This window comes from Monodon monoceros, unplaced genomic scaffold (genome assembly GCF_005190385.1).
Source record: "Monodon monoceros isolate NGI ecotype Baffin Bay Population unplaced genomic scaffold, NGI_Narwhal_1 Super_Scaffold_11, whole genome shotgun sequence".
In the NCBI taxonomy this organism is placed as follows: Eukaryota; Metazoa; Chordata; class Mammalia; order Artiodactyla; family Monodontidae; genus Monodon; species Monodon monoceros.
In genome coordinates this window covers 71,281,638-71,305,011 of record NW_021703767.1, presented here as the reverse complement: position 1 = coordinate 71,305,011, position 23,374 = coordinate 71,281,638, and the positions used below count along the sequence as shown (strand labels likewise).

General features: G+C 43.5%; 1 protein-coding gene across 5 annotated transcripts in view; it reads right to left on the bottom strand.

Annotated features, from left to right (window-relative positions):
- Positions 1-23,374, bottom strand: part of RUBCN (rubicon autophagy regulator) — a 69,153-nt gene that overhangs the window by 6,036 nt on the left and 39,743 nt on the right. For 2 of the 5 annotated variants that reach the window (XM_029214333.1, XM_029214334.1), the window contains 14 exons: positions 22,475-23,008; positions 18,883-18,978; positions 18,062-18,177; positions 17,160-17,367; positions 15,956-16,057; positions 13,310-13,384; positions 6,242-6,302; positions 5,017-5,149; positions 4,217-4,362; positions 3,160-3,224; positions 2,432-2,670; positions 1,831-1,892; positions 1,221-1,374; positions 5-98 (listed from right to left, as the gene is read on the bottom strand). In XM_029214333.1, the coding sequence (XP_029070166.1) occupies positions 5-98; positions 1,221-1,374; positions 1,831-1,892; positions 2,432-2,670; positions 3,160-3,224; positions 4,217-4,362; positions 5,017-5,149; positions 6,242-6,302; positions 13,310-13,384; positions 15,956-16,057; positions 17,160-17,367; positions 18,062-18,177; positions 18,883-18,978; positions 22,475-23,008 (2,085 nt within the window). The remainder of the gene's footprint in view (positions 1-4; positions 99-1,220; positions 1,375-1,830; positions 1,893-2,431; positions 2,671-3,159; positions 3,225-4,216; positions 4,363-5,016; positions 5,150-6,241; positions 6,303-13,309; positions 13,385-15,955; positions 16,058-17,159; positions 17,368-18,061; positions 18,178-18,882; positions 18,979-22,474; positions 23,009-23,374) is intronic. The other 3 variants (XM_029214335.1, XM_029214336.1, XM_029214337.1) reach the window with 2 other exon arrangements.

Genomic DNA, 23,374 nt, shown 5'->3' with positions numbered 1-23,374 from the left:
TCACCTTCACAGGTCCGGCACTTATGGAGCTCAAAGGGAAAGATGATGTCATCCGCATTCTGACAGAACTCACAGATGAAGCCCTTGGCTTGGCAGAGCTGGAGAGGAAAGACACAGGCAGCAAAATGAGGCAAAGCACACCACAGGAACTGGCCAAGAGGGTGAACACAAGCGAGGGGAGGAGCAAAATATAAATAAGTCTTGAGGGACTCGAACGTGTTCTCCCACCTTCAGGAAAGAGACCCAGGCTGGACTTAGCATGATAGCCAAACTGGGGCCAGGGCTGGGCAGTGTTGCCGGGCAGTGTTAGACAAAGCTTTAAGGTGAAGACAAGAGAGGCATGAGTTTGAGAAACTCCAGCCGTGAGAGTGGTTCTCAAAGAAGAGATGAAAAGAAGGAAGGAACAAAGGGCTTCCTAAAGTCAAAATTCCAGCCTGGGTAATGATTTAATTTTGAAATAGGAAACACAACCAATTAAGGTAAAATGTAAAGGCAAGTACAGTTCTCCAAAATAACACCCAGCCTTGAGTCAGGTTACAGTGAAGTCTTTCCAATGCCCCCTGCTACATGGGACTTCTACATATGCCCTATTTTAAGCTCTAATTCTGGGACTGTTACAGGAACACAAACTGGACATATTCTAAGATAGGAAATTCTAAATATGGAATTTATGAATTTCTGGTATGTTGGATACATCAAGAACAATGATAACTTGCATCTACAGAATACTTAAGTTTACACAATGCTTCCACATAAATTATTTCATCAATCCTCAAAAATACTGAGAGGAAAGGACAGTGGGTATTAATCATTATCTCCATTTTAGAGACAAGAAAATTGAGGCTTACCTCAGAGAGGGCAAAGTATTTCCTTTGATCACAGTGATTGAAAATGATAAAGCCAAGACCCAGTCCCTCTCCAGAATCTAATCCAGGGTCCTCCTCTCACATCATGACAATTCTTTAGTGAAGGCCTGCTTAGCCCTGCCCGTTTCCTAGGAGAAATGCCAGCACCAGATCGTCTTCTAATTCTAGGTTCCTTAGAGTTGGATGATTTAGCTGTTCAGCAACCCAGGGAAGAGCAATCCTGTACAGTTTTTCTCACAGTGTTGACAAGCCAATTCAACTTCCTGGAACTAAATGCCAAGAACCCTGGATGCACGCTACTCTCGGTGTCCCTAAGCAAGGGCCCAGCAGCACGTTAAAGTGAGAGTTTCTTACCATGCATAGCTCTACGTGGGCAGCCCCCGCCCTGGTGAGGTCAGCGAGCCGGGGCCCCAGCTCTCCCTTCCTGGCTGCAGTCAGGTCATTCAGCGAGTACAGGTGGAGATCCTCTGTCAGGTGGCCTGGAACTGTGTCAAAGAAGTCCAGAAGCCTGCAGGAAATGAGGGGAAGTGGGTGGGAGCGGAGAACGAACACTTTGTGTGGCACATCAGGGCAGAAGGATTTCTATCCAGAAGCAGGATAGGGAAGAAAAGCGTCCTAGGCAGAGTACTGAGGGTGGGTAACATTCAGCCAGCCCAGGCCACCTCAACCCTCCATACCACCAGGTGTCTGGAGGGCAGAAGTGACTTTTACGCCCTTCTGTAGTGATGCATGTCAGCCTGCAAAGAGTGGTGGGCCTGCCCTGGGTAGAATAACCAGATCTCCCCTTCCAGAGAGAGGGACACAGACACAGTTACTGCTGTAGGCTTCTCATTGACCATTTCTGGAATTTTCTGCAAGATCCCCCTACTCTCCTGCTTCACATAACAAGGGCCAAATGCTGGGACATGTTTCTTTCAGAGACATTAGCTCAGCCAGAGGCCTCTGGCCTCCACACAAGACTTACTCTTTGGCCAGTCGGCACGTCTTGAACATATTCTTCATGTGACACAGCTGGACCCGCAGCAGCTGAAGAGAATGGCATTGTGGTGGTAGGTGGGGAGTCAGAGGGGTGTAAAGAGGAGAGAAACCACCGTTAGAAAGGCCAGTACCTTTAAACCCTGCGTGTCTGGAGGCTTTGCACGAGGCAGCCAAAGCCAGACTGTTCTCTATACCTGTAACTCGACAACTCGCTTCAAAGGCACCCCCAGTCAGGGCAGGGCCCTCTGCTAGGTCAGTCTGCCCAGATCACATACACAGCTGGGAGCTGCTGAGAAGTCCAGAATCCGAACTTCCAACCCGACACCCCATTCTCCGTTCAGTAACATTTTCAGGGAAGGGAGAAATCCTGCTTTTGCCATCGTTATCTATAGCTTTCAAGCTGCCTTGCCAGGTTCGAGACTCTAACTAGACAGATACCTCGAAAATGGCATGAAGAAGTACGTACAGAAAGTGAGAATGATGAGATGGTCACAGCGCTACCATAGCGACAAAGAGGAGTGTGGTGATATTGGGCAACCTCTATGAACAGAGGGTAATCTACGACGTGACCTTTTCAAGGGTCTTACCCGGACTTGATTGAGCAGCTTGACCTTCCTATAGAGGGCACTGTTGATGTCCTGCACATTGAAGAGAGGATCGTTCCAGATCTTAATGAGCAGGTCCTTGGAGAAGTTGCTGATGTAGTACTTGCTGAAGTCCCACTTGCGCAGAACTCGGCTGGGGATAACCATCTGGGCATTCTCGTGGCAGCACTGACAGAAGTACTTGCCCAAGTACTCGCAGTACCGCAGCCGCTTGATGTAATCTGAAAACGACGGAAAGTCAGAAGGTCAGAGGTGGCTTTCCCATCTATAAGCTGGTGAGGCAGCCCGGCTGTTCCTTTTGAAAGAGGAGGAAGGGATGGCCAGTGGGCTCCAGCCACCTCTGTTTGAGCTCCCAAAGCTGCCAGAAACCGACACAGTGGGGCCTGTAGTTTCTGTGTCCCAGCCTGGAGGCCGCTGAGGAAACAAGTGCTGCCGGAGTTGGGAAGATCCAGCCTCCAAGGACCTGGCTGAGGGCACACAACGTTCTCCAGGGCACAATCCTGGTAATGGGCTCCCAGAAATCATTGCCCTCTGATTACCAGTACTGCTGCCTAGTAGTACCCCTTTCCGTCCTCCAGGCCTCTTCTTTCCCTTTCCCCAGTTCTGCTCTGTCACCTCCTCTTACTACTTCTCTGACCAGCTCCCTCGCCCAGGTGTGTGACAGGGTAAAGCCCTTGGAGGCAGCAGGGGAGGTCAGAGAAGACGCTCACCAGGGTCACTCCGGATGCCACATCCTGCACAGCGGTAATTCTGCTTGGCCACAGCGATTTTCCTCCTGAGGAAACGGGAAGGAGAGGGGATTGGCAGATACCAGCTGCATGAGGTCTCTGAGACGTAAAGGATGGGGATACAAATACAGGGCTCCCATAAGGATGGGAAGAGAGGGGAATTCACCTATTTTTTTAGAGTTGGACAAAATGAACCTATTGGGAGAACCAATTTAAACCAAGGATTGTAAGGTTAGAATTTAGGTCTAGGCAGTGACTCTCCCCAGTAATGAACCACACTTTCTGTACAAATGTAAGAGGTGAGAAATAGTAAAGAGGAGAGCACAAAAGGAAAGAAAAGCATCCATCCATCTTGAGGAAAAAAAAAAAAAAAAAGCTCATAAAACTATTGGGAGCAAAGCAATAGGTTGGGAGGCCAGTGATAAAAGAGCTCATTTCTGGGGCTTCCCTGGTGGCGCAGTGGTTGAGAGTCCACCTGCTGATGCAGGGGACATGGGTTCGCGCCCCGGTCCGGGAAGATCCCACATGCCGCGGAGCGGCCGGGCCCATGAGCCATGGCCACTGAGCCTTCGCGTGCAGAGCCTGTGCTCCGCAACGGGAGAGGCCACAACAGTGAAAAGCCCACGTACCGCCGAAAAAAAAAAAAAGACCTCATTTCTGGTTAGCTCTGGGAAGGAATGGAAGGACTAAGAGTAAAACTCGCAGACAAGGGACTTCCCTTGTGGTCAAGTGGGTAAGACTCTGTGCTCCCAATGCAGGGGGCCCAGGTTCGATCACTGGTCGGGGAACTAGATCCCACATGCATGCCGCAACTAAGAGTCCGCATACTGCAACTAAGACTCGGCGCAGCCAAAATAAATAAATGAATAAATATTAAAAAAAAAAAAACTCGCAGACAAGTAGGTAACTCTCTCCCTCTGCCTTTTAGAATTGTATGGGAGGTACAGCAGCAGGTAGGGACAATAGGGTGAAGAGAAGGCTCTGACAATCCAAAGAGAATGTATCTGTTTGCCAAATGGCACGGCCACTGACTACTCACGTTGGGGCTGGATGAACATTAAAAATTATCTGAGGCCGGGGTGGGGCCCACTCCAGGTTGCCTCGAACACGAATACGTAGCTTGTAGATGTCAGCATGCTGCCCGTCATCTGGTGAGATGGGCAGTGAGTCAGGGATGGGCAGGAGCTGCAGGAGAAAAGCACAGGGTGATCCACCACGGACAATCTGGGGGAATACATATGCTTGACCCTTCTGGCCATGGCAGAAGCATAATTAATGAAAGCCGTTTCAGGAACACCATAAGCAAGGGCTTCAGGGAACCTTGGCCCTCGAAATAAATGATAAGGCACCAGGCTACTAGAAGTGAGGGTCTTGGGTTCCAAGAATCAAAAGGAACAGAAATGGCATCCCAGTGTGGTAGCACCCCTTGATAATGCTGTCCCTGAATCCAGCCCGGGACCCTTGGTGTGCCAGGGTGCTTCATGCCTTATTCAACTGCAGAGCAAAGAAGAACCTGAATAGTTCACTTTTCCAGTGTCTCAAGGTGGTCACAACACAGGAGTGCTGCCCCCGGGTCTAGTGAGCAGTCATGTGGAATAAGGACACTGGAGGAGCCGTTATCTCCTATCCTGACGATGGCTAGGGGAAACCTAGGCAAGCGTGCACGCATTCCTTCATTTATCCGACATACATTTGTAATGAATGGCTTCTAAAAGTAAGGAAGGAAACATGGAGGCTCATTCTAAACTGGAGACGTGTAATAAAGGAGAACAGTATCAGAAAGGCTCACAGCCTCCTGGGGCTCGACGCTGGGTGGAGAAAAAGACTTGAAGAATGTACCTTCTGAGGGGCATCGTGCTCTGGAACAAGCCACTCTAGCTCTGAGGCGGCTGGGAGCTGCATCCCCTCAAACTGCTTCAGGAGCCCCATGGCCACTGCCTCAGCAGACGTGGAGTGTAGGAAGCAGTGAGAGCTGAAACAGAGAGTCAAGGAAGACTGAGCATAGAGAAGAGACAGGAGGATGGGAGCCCTAACTTCAGGACCCAATACCATACACACTGATTTATGGACTGAGAGAACACTCACAGCACCCCCAGTCCACTCAGCTTCCTTTCTCATCATCCTCAGACATGTGAGTATAGAGCAAAATACACAGGTCCACACATAGTTTTAAGACTTAGGCTCAAATCCCACTGCTACTTAAGAATTCTGTCAAATCCTTTCTCTAAACTTCACTTTCTTTTTTTTTTTAATTAATTAATTAATTTATTCATTCATTTATTTATTTATTTGTTGGCTGCGTCGGGTCTTCGTTGCTGCGTGCGGGCTTTCTCTAGTTGCAGCAAGTGGGGATTACTCTTTGTCGCGGTGCGCGGACTTCTCATTGCGGTGGCTTCTCTTGTTGTGGAGCATGGGCTCTAGGCACGCGGGCTTCAGTAGTTGTGGCTCACGAGCTCTAGAGCACAGGCTTAGTAGTTGTGGTGCACGGGCTTACTTGCTCCGCGGCATGTGGGATCTTCCCGGACCAGGGCTCGAACCCGTGTCCCCTGCATTGGCAGGCGGATTCTTAGCCACTGCGCCACCAGGGAAGCCCTAAACTTCACTTTCTTTAATTGCAAAATGGAGATGACAACACCTGTTTACAAAATAGAGTGAGTCAAACTGCTTTGTGGACTATGAAGACTATTGTCACTCCCACATGAACTACTATTTCCTCTAGCTGAGTCTACGTGGAACCTGTTCAATCTGATTTCATAATCAGAAATCACGATCACTGTTCTCTTTTGAGAACTGATCTTCTGGGAGCCTCTGGTATAATCAGAGTTAGCAGAGAAGGAATAATCCACACTGCGAGCTTTGCCTCCACCGGAGCCCAGCCTGTTTGATCCCATGATCTTCTGCTCTCTTCCCTGGACTCACCACCATCAGGCAGGCCTGTCACATTAAACTTGCCTCTTTGTGAATTCAGATGGCTTCATCCCATGGCCTTCCCATCCATATGCCAAGACCTGGGTTTGTTTCTCGACATATCCCAAAGTTGTATTAAAAAAAAAAAAGTACTTACAAGGACTGGGAGGAAACACATGATTTGTCGTTTGAGAGTGTGCTCCTTCTGATGTCAGCATCTAAACGCAAACAAGAGTTAAGGGGAGCAGGAAATGGAAAGGGAGGAGGTAAGGGATAATAATGGAAATCAGTCCAAGCTATTGCCAGCTAAGCACTCAGGGCAGCAGCTAGGTGCTACATTCTATGCAGGATACGGAGCAGAGTCCAGGTGAAGCTTTACATACAATTTATAGTTTGGCTCTGTTCAAGTCACAACAGACTGAATTGGTGACATTATGCATAGCATTGAGAAGGTCAAAGTGGCTACAAATCCAGGTGGAAACACAAATTCACATTTAGTGCAAAGCAGTTTAGGAGAAAGTGAAGCATTCTAAGGCAAACAGGGACACACTCTCTACCAAGCAGCAACAAATTACTCCAATTTCTCTCATTCTCTAAATCTCAAGTGCTCTTAAATGATAAACTCTCAGAGTCAAGAACTCTATCTAGCCTTTTTTTAATACCAGAATCAGTACCTAACACAGAATTTAGGTCATAGAGGTTACTCATTAAATGTATGTGGAATTGAAACTTTGCTTCTAACATCTGACCACTATTGCTATTAACCACTGAATGTGAGAAGTCTTCCATGTCCTTAACAAAGTTTCACGGAAAGACTCCCTTCCTGTCCGGTGGCACAGAGGAAAAAAAGAACTTCTCTATGGTTTGGCAACTCCCCGGAGATGCCTGGTAAACAACAAATTTTCATGGAGCTATTCAACATGATCTTTACTAAAGAACTCTCAAACATAATTTTAGGAAACTATGGCAGACTTTCCAAAGTCTATTTCCAAGAAAGAATTTTGAAAAGAATTTCTAATAATGATATGCCTAAATCTCTAGAGACCTCATCTACCCAAATACTTTTAATGGGGAGAATGTGAAACATAACAGTCATGTTCAAGAAAAGCAGATACTGCCTATTCAAGTCACGAAAACAAGATTGTTCTGATAAGTCTCATCCCTCACTTCCTTTGATGCCTAGTGAAAGACCTTTTCCTAATTAAACCTACACAATGATCAATCTACTGCATTTAAGCCCCTCAATAGAGCGCTAAGCTTACATGACATCATTCTGCAGTTGGCCATGAGTAGCTCAATTGTTCTTCATGTTTCCTCTGTATACATATACGTTTGTATGTACCACTAGATTATAATATCTCGGTGTGAGGAAATGAGATCGTGTCTAATTCTTCTGTTTGGCCCTGAAATACTTAACACAGTGCTCCGTATAACAGCATATTCTCAAATAATATTCCTGAAAAATCAATGTCTTCAAAGCTATAAACACAAATAAGAGAAAAGAATTGAAATCTCTGTTTTCATATGCTCTCTAAGCATAGAAAAACTTAAGATAGCAACAAAATCTTTGACTAGCAAATAACAAATCCTATTTCATTTAACAAAGAAGTTCATGTATATCATATACTCTGTCTGAATTTGCGCCACTCAAATCCAGTTCCCAATATACTGGCTAGCTCTGTATTCCATTCTAAATAGTGCTAGAAGAGAAGAAAAAACTCTAGGCAATAGTAGACCTTCATAGGCCATTGGGTTTGCAACGTTGATCTGAGTAACACTAAACTGCCTTGGATCATACGTAAGTCTTGCCTTGTCCTTAAAATCCTCAAAGAGCTTTGTACATAATAGGTTTCCAAAAAATATTTCCTAAATAAAAAATTGTCTAAAAGCAAAAGGCAAATTTCAGCCTGTTTATGAGTGATAGAAAAGGAAAAACCAGACAAAAATCTTAGACAGGTATCTTGAATAAAGAGCTAACCAACATGGTTACTTGAGGGCCAGGCTACAAAAGAAAACATGGCACGCCAGAGAGGAGAGGCGGTTGACAATTCATAGTTCCTGAAAACCACTGTCTTCATAAAAACTATTCAGCAGTTCTTCAGCCTCACAGAGAGGAAGTCTTCTTTTCTTTGAGAGAAAAAATAACACTCTCTCCTCTTTGGAAAATAAAGTCAAGTCATACTTTATCATGTTTCTTCTTTTTTACCAGAGGTGCAGTGATGTCCTAGCTAATCAGGAATATTTCCAAGAGTGCAGAAGACTACACGGGTTTGGAAGCGAGGATCTTACCCCAAGAGCGGAGAGGGAGAGGCAGCGCCTGATATCCAAAGGGCCATGACACCTGTCACTGGTCAGTACCATGAAGGCCTCACGCGTACTAGGCCTCTGCGTTGTGCCCTGCTCACTCCCTAGTCAGTACAAGCAGCTCATTAGGTTAATGTGGCTGGAACACTAGTTGAGGATCTGGACAAAAGTAGACCAGGGTCTAGGATAATTAAGGAGTAAAGAGGCAGAAGAAAGCTACTCAACTGAATGGATTAAACATACCCCAAATGAGAGCACTTGAGAAAGAAGTCTGAGAAGCACTCCTTCCGAATGGAAGTTAACATAATTGTGAAACTTTTTATCAATTCTTTAACAAGAACTGATTTCAAATGTGTCTGATGCTTTAGATAGGATAAAGCTATTACTACTGACTGGAAAAAGTTCAAAAATATAAAGACAAACAACAACAAAAATAGTGACAGGTTTTAAGAAGAATTTTTGCATGTCCAGATACCAGTATTGGGACGATCAAGGAAGAGCTGGTTAAAACCTTGGTACCCTAGCAAAATCTGCACATTTTTAAACAAAATAAGTGAGGCACAAGAATAGAGTCAACTTCAGAATTTACTGGCCAATCTGATGTTGGTTTGCATCCCGTTTTCCTTTTAGCACCTAAGGGGATACCCAACACATCCAGAAATCCAACTCTACTGAATGTTCTGTAACTGCTGACTCAAGAGGAAACACTTTAAAATGGAGAACCACAATTACTCTTGCCTTAGAAGGAGAAAACAATTTATTAAAAGAGGGAAGGTGGGGAGGAGCAACAGATTACTTTGAATTGGATATAATTTTAAAACTTGCCCAGAATATAGTTCATGAACTTTCCTCTTTATATATTGTGCCAGTTTTCAATTTATTGCCTTTCAGCTCCCAACCTGCCCTTCTTTTTGTCTGCTCTGTGATAATGGAGCTGGACTTGAAAACACTGATCTTTTGCCAGCTGGCACAATGTTCAGCTTCGGCAGTAGAGGGCGCTGGAGGGACACTGGAGGAGGAAGGGGTTTCTCTGGCTGCTGGTGCGCTCCCGTAAGAGGACTCCTGTGGTGCAAGTGACTTTCCCCAGGGTAAGCATGGCTTCAGGAGGCTTTGCAGCAGGGTGCCACTGATGGTACTTTTCATAAGCGGCTTCGCTTGGACCTCTGGGAAAGCTTCCGAGCCGGTGGTGCAGGCCTGGCCCCTCCCATGAACCACTTCCCCCAGCACCCCTTGAGTTCTGAGGCACAGCACCCCCTGGGGGCAGCCTCCTCCTGTACCCCAGAGAATGGTTTCCTGAAGAGGGCTGTTGGCATGGCACCCCTCATGGACAACATGCCAGGACATTCTCTCAGGGCAGTTCTGCACCTTCAGAAAACTCCACCATCCAGCGAGCAAGGAGGTCTGGATCGCAGCCTCGGGGTATGGCCCTCTTCTACCTTTGTTCCTCCCCTGGGGGCTCTATCTCAGCCCTAGGGATGGTGACTGCTGCCTCTATCTGCTATTCCTGTATTCCTTAGAGTTCTCTTTACTCCTTATGAGCCAGTCTCCCATTACTTCAATCCCCCATCAGAGTTAATAATTCTTTATATTAAATTTTCCCTATTCAAGTTATCATGTGGTTTCTGTCTCCTGACTGGACCCTGACTAGGTACATATATGCAGAGATTGAAATTCTAAAAGAAGGAGGATAAAGAAGAATTGATGAAGTTGTAGTGGAAAAGGATGAAGGGAGGAAAAAAACAACAACAAAATCCTAAAACCAAAGACGCTGAAAAGACTGTCTGGAATTGGGAGCCCATGAATGATATCATATCAATTTGGCAGACACCATCAGAAGATACAGATGAAGTGAAAGAAGCCAGACACAAAAGATCACATACTGTGTGACTGCATTTACATGAAATGTCCAGAAAAGACAAATCTATAGAGGTATAAAGATTAGTGGTGGACTGGGACTTGGGGTGGGAATGTAAATTAACTATAAATGGGCGTGAGGGATCTTACTGGGGTGATGAAGATGTCCTGAAACTAGATTACGGTGATGGTTGACAACTTGGTAAATTTACTCAAATTTAGTGAGTTGTACACTTAAAGTGGGTAGATTTTGAAGTGTAATTATTCCTCAGTAAAATGGTTTTTTAAAAAGGGAATAGATGTTAACGAATACAAAGCTTTCTATGAATAAGCTATGATCACAAGTTTACATCCACTTTACTGTGAGGAGGAAGTAACTTTCAAAACTATTTCCTTCATAAACACTTCTGCTCCATAAGGTCTACTTGCTGAATTAGGATCTAAGAAAAATGATTACATTAAGCAAAGTATTACAATTATGCAGAGTATTTATCATAGATGATGTCTGTACTACAATGCTTAAGTAATTTTTCCACGGGTGTTATGGATTCTGATAACCTTCCTCTGATAGAATCCCAAGAGATTCTTCAATAGCATATATTACTTAAGGTGATCAAAAAGAAAAGCATCTGTAAGCCTCTGGACGTGATCAAGAAGACTGCTAATGAGAAGTATACCGACACTTGTTAGAAGGAATTCGGTCCCCAGTAATAAACTTGATTAAAGACCAGAAACAAATGAAAAAGAACAAAAAGCAATAAAGAAACCTACAGTAGAGAAGGATGAATTGTAAATTATGCTTTCAGAGAAAAACAAATACCGTATGCTAACACATATATATGGAATCTAAAAAAAAAACAAAAAAAGACACAGACCTACTAGAGAATGGACTTGAGGACACGGGGAGGCGGAAGGGTAAGCTGGGACAAAGTGAGAGAGTGGCATGGACATATATACACTACCAAATGTAAAATAGATAGCTAGTGGGAAGCAGCCAGTGCTTTGTGACCACCTGGAGGGGTGGGACAGGGAGGGTGGGAGGGAGGGAGACGCAAGAAGGAAGAGATATGGGGATATATGTATATGTATAACTGATTCACTTTGTTATAAAGCTGAAATTAACACACCATTGGAAAGCAATTATACTCAAATAAAGATGTTAAAAAAATTATGCTTTCATAATCGGGAATCTGTGTGTAGAAAGTCAAACAAGTCACTACTTTGGAGAGAGGGTTGTTCTGATTGCTTTCCCTCCAAGCCCTCAAAATGTGTTGGGATTGTGGATCATGAGAAAAAACAGTATTTTAGTTGAAAAATATTTCAAATTCTTGGTGTATAAAAAATGCTTTAAAGCTCCCAAAATGGGTGAAGAAAGGATGCTAGGAAGACCAAATAAAAGTATGCCTTATGCAGGGATATTAGCTCGGTGCTTTGTGACAGCCTGGAGGGGTGGGATAGGGAGAGTGGGAGGGAGGGAGACGCAAGAGGGAAGACATATGGGAACATATGTATATGTATAATTGATTCACTTTGTTATAAAGCAGAAACTAACACACCATTGTAAAGCAATTATACCCCAATAAAGATGTTTAAAAAAAAAAAAAAGTATGCCTTATGGTTAAAGCAGACTGACGACTATGCTCTAACCAAGAAGTACCTGACAGTCAGTAAATGCACATGCAAACGATTCTGGTTGTAAACACATCAGAAACCAGTTTAAAAGTGACTTAGGGGAATTCCCTAGCAGTCCAGTGGTTAGGACTCAGCGCTTTCACTGCCTGGGTTCGATCCCCGGTCAGGGAACTAAGATCCCTCAAGCCATGTGGCATGGCCAAAAAAAACCCAAAAAAAAACCAAACTAAAAAAAAATGACTTATGATTGTTACTTCTCAAGCAAGAGAAGACTGTTAGAATAAATTACAACAGTTCAGGATTAAAAGGTACCTAATTACTTTTATTTCTCTAAATCTTAATTTAATCTTACACATGTAATTATTTCAAACTCTAGTGGCTGAAAATATTAACCGTTAAAATTAACTGTTAATTAAAATTTTTAATTAATAAAATAATTAACTATTAATCAAATTAATAAATGCCCTGAATTTTGTTGTTTGTGTGTTTTAAAGCCACTGTGAACAGAAAACTACTACTTTTAGTCAACTCCACCTACAGAAAGTCTACTTGTTTGGATCACAAAGCAGTTACTAAGACCAAACATTTGCAGCAATAAATCCTAATTGTATACAAAGTACCTAGAAGAGATAGCTTTCTGAAAGTTGGCTCTGCAAATTCAAAACTCTAAAGAGACTCTAAGCTTCATACCATTCTATCGGACTTTTGCTGTCTGAATGTGTGGCAGTATTTAGCTATAGGTTTGAAGTGTAATTTCTTCACCTGACCACTCCTTTCTTAAACTGTCCACTATCTCCATCAGCCACAATGACCACTTAATCTAAAAGTATCACTGTAGGGAAGGATTAACAAGGATTATCTCAGTGAGGATTGCTGGGGTATTATGAGGAAAAAGAAAATGAGTATCTGAAAAAATGGTACAAATGAACTTACTTAAAAAAAAAAAATAGAGCCACAGATCTAGAAAACAAACCTACGGTTTACCAGGGGGGAAAGGCAAGGAGGGATAAATTGGGAGATTGGGATTGACATATACACAGTACTATATATAAAACAGATAACTAATAAGGACCTACTGTATAGCACAGGGAACTCTACTCAGTACTCTGTAATGACCTGTATGGGAAAAGAATCTAAAAAAGAGTGGATATGTGTATATGTATAGCTAATTCACTTTGCTGTACAGCGGAAACTAACACTTTAAATCAACTATACTCCAATAAAAATTTTTTAATTAAAAAATAAAAAATAATAAAAGAAAGAAAATTAGTATCTAATTTGTTCCCAGTTAGCTTAAGTCCAGTTTTCCCCAGATAGTTCTCCAGACGCTATAGTCCTCATAACCCTGACAGGTATCACAGGTATGTACAAAAGCTGGTGCAAACATTCACACACATGCATGTATGAGCACACCCACGCTTCCAACACAGGCTACCTGAAAACAGCGAGGCCACTGATACTGAGAGTCCATTCTTTGACATGTGAGTCAGGTTAGATCCTTCACTACCATCTGTATAATAATGATTATAAAAGGGTGCCCTTTAGTATTCAGACAGGAAGTAAACTGATGAGAATGACAGTTCTATACCACATGTTCCTGGAATCAGGACTTGACTTTTGCTCCAAAAGATGGCACTGCTTTTAGAAACCTACATCCATAGTTAGGTTCTCACGTTGGCTTGGGAGACAGTTACTGCTGCCTCCCCAAACCAGCCTAGCCTTAAAGACCTCATAAGGCAGTGGTTATCAACGAGGGAGGGTATTGTACCCACTGCAGATATTTGCCAATGTCTGAAGACACTTCTGGTTGTCACAACTGGGGAGAAGGGCGGTATGCTACTGGCATCTAGTGGGTAGAGAAGCCAGGAATGATGCTTAACACTGTATAATACACAAGACAGTCTATCACAGCAGAGAAATATCTGGCCTAGAGGTTGACAAGCCATGCCTAAGGTCTTTTCCTTTAAGGATTTCTGTCTGAACTGACTAGAGAGTTAGGTGATTAAACACCTCCTCTGGGGCCACAAATGCTGCAACAGTTTCCAGTAGGAGTGCACCTCATGCCACCCCCAGGCAGGCTATTTCAAATTTGGCTCCTTTCAGTCTGAACAACTCCCCCTGGCTCCTTGCTTTGCTGCAAGGAACAGACTTTATAGTCAAGTGGACTGTTCCACACTTAGTGAAGTAGCATGTTTTGGATTTACCTTATTATTACCCACATGAAATTCCAACTGCTGATCCTGAGAGAAAGGGCAGAGCCCTCCTATTTTCTTCTAATTTGGAGATCAAGTCAATCACAGACTGTGGTATAATAAAAAATATATATATATTTGGTCTCTGTCCAGTTTCCGGCACAGAGCTCCTATAACCTTTGGAATTTCCTGAGTGATAAGAATGTCTGTTATTCATAATGAGCCCCTTTCCATTATATCCAAGCTTAAGTTAATGAAATGACTCATGGGGACACCCAGATAGCTTCAGGATGGGGTTGGCTGCCAGAAGAAAAAGCTATTTAGAAGATCAGGCCTTTTAGCCCCACCTCAGGAACTCAGTTGCCACTGGCCAATGATTTAATCACTCATGCTTACTGAATGAACCTTGATAAAGATGAGGTTTGGAAGGGCTTCCTGGTTGGTGAACATATCGAGGTACTGGGAGAGTGGCACACCCTGACTCCATGGAGACGGAGGTTCCTGTGCTCAGGATACTTTGGGACCTTGCCCTATGTACCTCCTCTTCATGTGACTACTCATTTGTATCCTTTATAATAAACTGTAACCATAAGTATAGTGCTTCCCTGAGTTCTGTGAGTCATTCTAGTGAATTATGAAACGTGAGCAGGGAGTTGTGGGAACCCCTGGGTTGGTAGTTGGCCAGGGAGAAGTACAGACAGCCTGGGAACCCCACTGGCAGCTGGCATCTGAAGAGGGAGCCATCTCGTGGGACTGAATCCTAAATCTGTAGGGTCTGTGCTAACTCCAGGAATTAGTGTCAGAATTGAAATGTAGGACACTCATTTGGTGTCAGAGAACTGGAGAACTGTTGGAAAACCACATACAAAGGAAAAAATGGAGTTTTAAGTGACTATCATTGTTATAAATAGAAATCAGATGCATTAAGGAGAACACAGAAGGAAGACTTCCTGGAGACCTGGAAAAATATGTGTAAATACTGTATTTCTGAATGGGGAAGAAACTCAGCTACCATACCTGGAGCTGAATGGGTTCTCGAGATTGGCGTAAACAGGAAATCAGAGCCTCATGCAGTAAAAGATCTATTTACCATCATGTTACAATGGAAAACTAGACACAAGTCATCTCTATAAGAAAATTAGTCTTGGTTCCAGCCATGGGGGAAGAACTTACATCCCTGAACTGTCTGTTTGGTTTTCCATCTGTTCATTTGTTGATTGCACTGACAGGAAGTTGAAGAAATTTATGATTTTCAGGAATGGATTAACCCATTAATCATGGGTTAACCTGATTTAACACAACTGCCTTTCCAGATAAGAGCCCCTCCCCTTCTCTAAGAAGAAGCTCACGACAAGAGTCTGTGATTCTGCTATGCAAATTAGCGCTGGTTAGGACAGGAAATAAAGCTCCACTTTGTAAACTTGATTTTTTTTTTCCCCTTTTTGCTTTTTCCCTCCCAGTGACTCTTTCTGTCACTTTCTCTTTGGATTATAATAAAGCTCCTTTTAAACACTTTGAAACAATTTCAGTTGTGTTATAGGACACAAGAGAATAGAATTCTAATTTCATGTAGATGTGGGCTAGCTCTGGACTGCTAGTAGCAGGAATTAGAGTGAGGATCTGAGAGAAAGGTGCAACTGAGGAAGAAGCATCATGGTGACATCAATAGCCATCCCACTCCAATGGAATACTTCCTTTTAGTGTTCTTTTCTGCTTAAATTTTAAATAGGCCTTGTTTTTAACAAGAGAAGTTATCTCTTACAACAGCCGACAACATACCATAATGAAGCATAATGAAGACCCCCTGCTTAGGGAAAGCTTCTCAGCCTATGATTCCAAATTAAAAGAAACAGTTAATGAAAGTTCCCTTGAAAAGTGTTCATTCATACCTTGGATTTCAAATTCATCAACCTCATCAGCAGAGCCAGAGTCAGAGAACTGTGCTGAATCACGTGAACTGAACTGGGAGCTGCTGGAAGTGACCCGAAAGCCTGTTACATTAAAAAAAAAAAAAAAAAAAAAAAGTAATAAATAGGACAGAAGAGGTCTCCTACTCTTTCTAGGGTCACAACAAAAGGGACCTGGTATGACTTGAACATAGAAGTAAATAGAACCTTGGCTGGGAGTTATGCTGGGGAAATGGAAACTAGCTCTTCTTGCTAGTTTCCCCTTCTTGATTGATCCCCTAAAAAGTTTCATGTGAGCAGAAAGTACCACTCTCTGGAAAGTGAATCTGGAACCAGTGGCCTTAGTTCTCCTCATATCAGAAACCTATTTTTTGGAAGATATTTCTGATATATATATATATATATATATATATATATATTTTCTTTTTTTTGGAAAATGGTAAATGCTAATTTTAATAACAAAAGTTGTACTAAATGTACATGAAAGTTAAATTAACACAGTATAGAAGAGAATAGCTTAAATAAACTGGGATTCACATATTACAATAGCAAAGTTATGACCAAATGAACTGAAGACATGAACAGTTCTCAAAATTCTCTTTTCGGCCTACTTCCAAAAGAAACAGTCAGGCTTTTTTCCTGTGCATAGTTTTGAGCTTTGTCTATACCATATATAGTAGAAAAATAAATTCTTTAGCAACCTAGAAAGTTTATAAAACTCTTAAAGTTTAATTTTCTTTGCCAGACATGCCGATTTTAAACTGACAGCTGTAAATTAAAGCTATATAGACAATAGGTATAATATAGAACAAGTTAAGAATACTACATTTACCAGATTTTTCTTTTTAAAAATTACTGTACTTTCTTAATTCCTGTGTGCTTTGCAATAGGAATAATAGGGACTTTGTTTTCTTAGAAAAGATAATAACATGTAAGAGTATAACACAAATAAGATAATTTATAATATACATGTAGAGGTAGGAAATGGATGAGCTCTAGGACTCTGGTCTGGTAGAAAAAAAGAAAATTAGAACAACATAGAAAATCCTTCTGACAGCAGAGGAATCCTTGGCTTGTGTGTAACATCTCACATGAACATACGAAGACAAAAAAGAAAGCCCACGAGGTACTAAGCCTTATCCTGAAGCCTGAAGAAGCAGGAAGAGGCGTTCACAGCCTCACTCACTTCCATACTCAGTCTCCTGGTACACAGGGAGCAGATTCTTGGTGCGGATCTGCTGGCGACGAAGGCGGATCTTCTGCTTCAGTTCCTGGATCTCCCTGTCACTGTCCTCCTCCCCTTCCTCCTCTTCTAGGCACTGGCTCATCATGTTGCACTTCATCAGCTCAATGGCAGCAATCAAGGATTCTGAGATGCTGAAGTGGGCATTTTCCTGGGGAAGAAGAGCGCCAAAAAGGGGCCACCTCACTGATTATACTCTTGGAAAGTAGCTTCCAGAACGCGCATTGCTTTCACTCAAAACACCCAGGGGAAATGCACACTGCTCCTATAATGAAAGCTGATGGCCAGAAAACCTGTTGTACATTCTCTTTGCTCTCGTATCTGGCCATGCCTGGCCTTCCTGTCCCACTTTCCACATAAAAATATGACAGAGAAGAGGTCAGGTCTTTCCTAAAACCATACACTTATATACAAAGTATTAAGGTAAATGTGATGTCTCAAGATAAAGTGCTTTGTAAGCTATAAAATGCTACAGGGACATCATTTATCACATATCTGAGCCTTAGAACAAAATACAGAAGTTGATTCTGAAGACAGTCTTTACCTAAGGTTCCAGGGTCAAGGAAACAGTAATCACGTGACTAAAATTCAATGTTTCTCTGTCCAGGGTAGCTTCTAAGACAAAATCAGTAATATCTCTGGACTCAGTGAGGCGCATAGGCTCCCAGAAGAGCTTTCCAGAGACAGAACTTGTTGAGCTTATCTTTACTGTGACTTACCTGTACTGTAGTCTACACCCATGTTATTGCTGTGTACCCAAAACCTCTTTAGGACAAATGGCACTGGAGCCCTCAGACCAGATCTCCCAACTCAAGGGCTTTTCAGTGGCTCCTTAGAGTCCTCACCTTTTCCAGGTCTGCACAGCTGCCAAAGTCTTGCTCAGACAGGTAGCTGATGAGGGACTGTCCCTCTGATGGTCTTCGGAACATGCCTTCTCCTGAGCACAGGTACTGACTGCCCTCTGTGGGAAAATGGAATGTGGATGTGAAAAGCCCTGCTTTGAAAAGCAAATCTTCTTTACAGACAAGCTTCCTTAAGAAGTCTGATGATTTTAACACTAAAGATGCTCCCAAGCCTTCCCGGATAACAGGTTGGAAAGATGTCTACCTTCTACAGGAATTTCTCTGAATCTCGGAATCCCAGAGCACTAAGCCCCTGGGTTAGAGAATGGTGGAATAAATGGAGAGAGCCTGGAGACAACCCTTTGACCACCTAAATTTAAAGATGACATACTCGTCCTCCTACCCACAAACAAAGAAACCAAAAAACCTGTGCTGTGAGTCAGACAAGGAAAGAAATGGCTCTCCCTGTGGATGATTTCCATGTGGAGCCTATCTTCGGTAATTAAGCCTAGACACTCAAAGGCCTCTTTTCAAGGTCTCTCTCACCCACTCAGAGAGCCATTCCAGCTGGCTCACCAGACATTCACGGTGATAACACCCACAGCACGAGACAGTGGGACCCCTAAGGCAGAGAGGAGAAAGAGAAATGGCAGGGTAGTGTGATTTCTGGCACAGGGGTTGAAAATAATGAAAGGGAGGGTGAGACTGTATGGTGTGTACCCTCCACAGAGCTAAGATGAGCTACACAGCTCAGAGTGTGGCAGGCATGGGGGGACCAGAGCAAAGACACGATTGCAGCACTGGCCTTCCTAGTACTCACTTACCATACTCCATGTACAGAGAGCTGGGTGTGCTGACTTCACTGCTTTGACCAGAGTAGGACAAGGGGCCTCTCAACTTCGACTTATCACTGCAGGATTCTAGTGTCAGTGGCCACCAGGGAGTAAAAACACACATGCGAGGTGAGTGACACATACATTCCCAACTTTGGAGTTTCAATATTTAACTGCTCCCATTCCCAATGCCCTCCCAAACAGGAGAGAGGTGGCACACCAACAGGGAACAGTCCAAGAATGCAGGAACACATGGAGGAAGGGAGGTGGGAAGTCGGAATATTCTAAGGGGAAAAGAGAAAACATGACCTGGAATGCGGCAACACAGAGGCGAAAAAGAATCAAATCAAAGTGGATTCATGAATTTAGTTCTCTCTTCTTCCATCTTCTTACCAAATGTTCCAGGAATATCAGCCAATTTCTACCCTCTTGACAAACCAATTTAGAAAACAGTCCTCACATGGAGATAAGCACACTGAAACTTTTCTGATACCTTGACACTAGACTTTAAAACAGTATCAGAAGGGTTAAACTCACTAAGAAACACTAGGATATGGCCCTTCTTGCACCTGAAATGTAAATTTGTCATACCTACAAATTTAACCCACTTCTGAACTGGCAGAACAAAATAACACCCAGCAATGTCCTTAAAAGAAGCATCAAGACAATGTTAGAGAAGCCAAGGATGATGGCCTTGTAACCAAAGGGCTCAGCCACAGGGCTGTAGACCCAGCCTTCCTGGAGAAGGAAGGGAGAGGTTTCATGAGAAGCCTGGCAAAGTAGGAAGTGTCTGGGTAGCAGTTTTCAAGGAACATTGAGAGTTGAGAGTGGAGGAATAGCAGCAGGCATGGTTCACAGGAAATGGAAACTGATATTCTCCAAAGGGAAACACAAAATTCCCAGTGCCACAGAAAGAAGAGCAGGCAGCAAAGCAGGTGGGTGCCTGAGAAATGAACAGGATGCGCTGGGAGAACTAATGATTGAGCAGCATCCAACCCATTTCCTTGACAGATGGTGCCAATTTGTCAGCTGCTCCTCTCACAAAAAATGCTACTACGTGGTAAGTGATAACTCTGTGTTCCCTTGGTGGTCCTGGCAGTGGGCTCTGCTCCTCACAACAAACCAGCAGTCACCATGATGCCTTGGTAAGAAATCATGATTTGGAGGCAACTTTGAGGTCCCCAGTCAAACTCAGTGCACAACACAAACTCCAGCACCAGAACCTTATTCCTTTACAGCATGTAAAGGCCATCCAGCCTTTGCTCACTGAGCTCACTACCTCCTGATGCTGCCCATTCAACTGATCAGCTCTAATTCTTAGAATTTCCTCATACTGACTTGAAATCTGTCACCTTACAATTTCTTATCTCCTTAAGAACAACAAGACTCTTCTAAACAAAGGTCTCGCATACTTGTTCCTCTTTAACCTCTTTGCCAAGCTAACACAGCCAGTAGCTTCACCCATTACCAGGAGGCCATAATTTTCAGTTCTCCCTTACCACTCAGTCTTGCAGACACATTCTAGCATCAATATCTCCATGCATGATGTACCCAGAATGTAACACAATATGCAGTTTGAACAACACTGTGAAAACCAAAGAAATAGACTTAAGTCAATAGAAAAACCTTGTGCAATGGCTGGAATGAGGGGGTGGGGGAGAAATTTACAGGGGAAGGAAGACAGGTGAAAGAAAAAGGAAACAGGGGACTCCAGGAGAGGCAAAAACATGCACTCACATCCAAGACCACAGAAAGAGGAGAAAACACATTCTGGTGTTAAATCATGGAAAATAAAGTAATTTGTAGTAAGTACTCAGTTATAAGAAAAATTCTGCCACTGATTCATCATGATGTCTTAGACAAACAGCAGACCTCAGATTCACCTTTGGGCAATACAGGCTTGACAAGTCTTGATTCTATCTCCTGGATGCTGTTGAGAGACTGAATGAGGCATTTGGAAGTCGTGGGCAAAAAACGTATCATGCAAAACAATGGTATTATTTTACCAACAGGTCTAACCATAACTACAGGACCAGGCCAGCCAGACTTGATTTGACACCAGAATGGAAAAGGAAGTTCGAAACTAAGCAAGATGGTCACAGAAGAACACGAGGAGGTGGGGGCGGGGGCTGGACAGACAGGACTGGCTCCCAAACCTGCAATGGGATCTTCAACTATAATGGTGATACTCCTGGGGCCTCCTGTATGTAGACAGACAGGTGCAGAGGAAAGTCCAGAACACGAGAATAGACAGAGTGAGAAAAAGAATGTCTTCTTATCTAGCAAAGGTTGGGGCTTAACTCCTGAGAGGGAACCCTAGCGCAGAGGGAAAGATGACTCGTACGAGAAGCTGCACATGACCCACACTCCCTCAGATCCTTCTGCTTAGGTTTTCTCTGGCTCCCTTTTCCAATGCAGGTTACTGCAGTTTCTGGAATCCGCATGGATGCAAGAATGGGGGCAGGGGAGTTTTACATGCTCAAACACCAGTAGCCTGGAGTATAGCAGACTGCTCCAGGAGATGTGAAGTAAGGGTCTAACCCAAGTACTCTTCACATCTACGAAGGCTCATGGGAAGACAGGCTTTGATTGGAGACTTTTGTTCTAACGAGTTCCAATGAGCCAAACCACATTCTTGAGGGGAAAACAGAGACAAAAGTTTGCAATTCAGAAGTTTCAGATGAAGGCCTTTGCTCTCACCTTTTAGAAATTATAAAGAGAAATCAATAGCAGCTCTAGTTGTAAAAGGAAATCTTCCTTTTTTGCTCTTAATTTTTTATACTTTACTTTTATATTTTATTTCTGAGGCTTTTCCACCCAGAACTGGCCTTGAGCACAAATCGGCCTTCTACTTGCTTTTATGGAGATGCTCTTACGAATGAAACCCAATCAAAGCCTGCCAGACACCAACAACCTAGGAAAGATGATAGTAGGGAAATGGCAAAAGCAATGACACCACCTTGGCCATGCCTAAGGTGCTCTCTGCTAGCAGCTGGTGTCTGTGTGAAGGATGTCCTAGTAGCCAAGGCCTCCTTACCCAACTGCCTTTCAACCTGAACTAGTGATGGAGCAGTCAACCCCACTTACTTGTTTACTAGGTCCCATCACCCCATACTCACTACATCTCTAGTCTTAATAAGGAAACCCTAACATCAGTTTGCCTCTCTCTTATTGTTATTATATCCTGACCAAACTTCTCAGGAATCACAGGAAGGGACGGAATTTAACGGGATTATTTTTAAAGATCATTAGTACTTTCCCTCTGTCTGAGAGATGCATTTAAAACTTGGACTGTGATTAGTCACACTATCCTCTGGTGCTAAAGGACCAGTGAAAGAATCCAGGAAAGCATTTACTATTTAGCAATGTATAAAGGAACAAACATAAATATTCTCAGAGAGATTTCTTAGGTATCCACATTATATTACAAACTTCTCTTTTTCATTATAAGCAATATACTCTTCATATCATCAGAAACATAACTTCTCTTTCTGCCATCTGAAGACCCTTAAGAACAAACTCTCCCTTCCACCTGAAATTCAGGAGGCCGCCTTACTGACTACGGGCTGGTGGTTATCATTACCTGGGGCTCCTCTGGAGGCAATGTTGGTATCCGAATGGGATCGAGTATGGCTCCTCTTTGTTCCACCGGTGACAGTGAGTGTTTGCCCCTCTGAGAAGCTAGACCTGCGAAGGACATTGGACAACTGGCTCTTCCCACCTCCCTCTTGGTCCCCTAGAGAAGAAGCAGCAGAATCTGGCTTCTGGGAGCTGCTGGAGGAGAACAAATTGGAGCTGTTGCTCTCAGCATTGCTGCTGTGACTCTGACAGCTGGCGGTCCGGCCTCGGGGGTCCTGGTTGCCAATGGCCAAGTACTCAGGCCCCTCACTGGCATCACTTGGGGAATCATTCTGGCTGCTGACCCAGGGTGCTTCTAAGGGGCTGGTCAGAGTGCTGGAGCTCATCTCATTTGGGGTCGAGGGGGAGTCCCCAGCTAATGCAGAGATTGGAAGCAGAGGGGCTTGGACGGTTTGATCCTCTGCTGGCGAGACATGTCCTCTGCTTTCTTGAGGTTTCTGGCATGGGCCACAGAGTGAAAAGGAAGTAGATCTTCTTTCTAGGATATAAAAAGAAAGGGAAAGGAAAGGTGAGGTGGAAGCCTTTGGTGCCTGTGAAGGGCTTCTCCACAACTAAGGACCAAACTCCCTATTGTTACTGGGTGCCCAGGACACATGGTGTCACGTCAGAAAAGGCTAAATCGTTCAAGGTAAGCAAAAAATTACTTAGAAGCAGCTAAGTCAAAAGCATAAGCTCTTGGGACAGTGGCTTCATTGCTTATTAGTATGCATTCCCCATCTATAACGTGAGCAATAATAATAACACCTACCTCGTAGGACTGTTTTAAGGGTCAAACGAGATAATATATACAAATTGATTACAACAGAGCCTGGCACATGGCAGGCACTGAATAAATGTTAGCTAT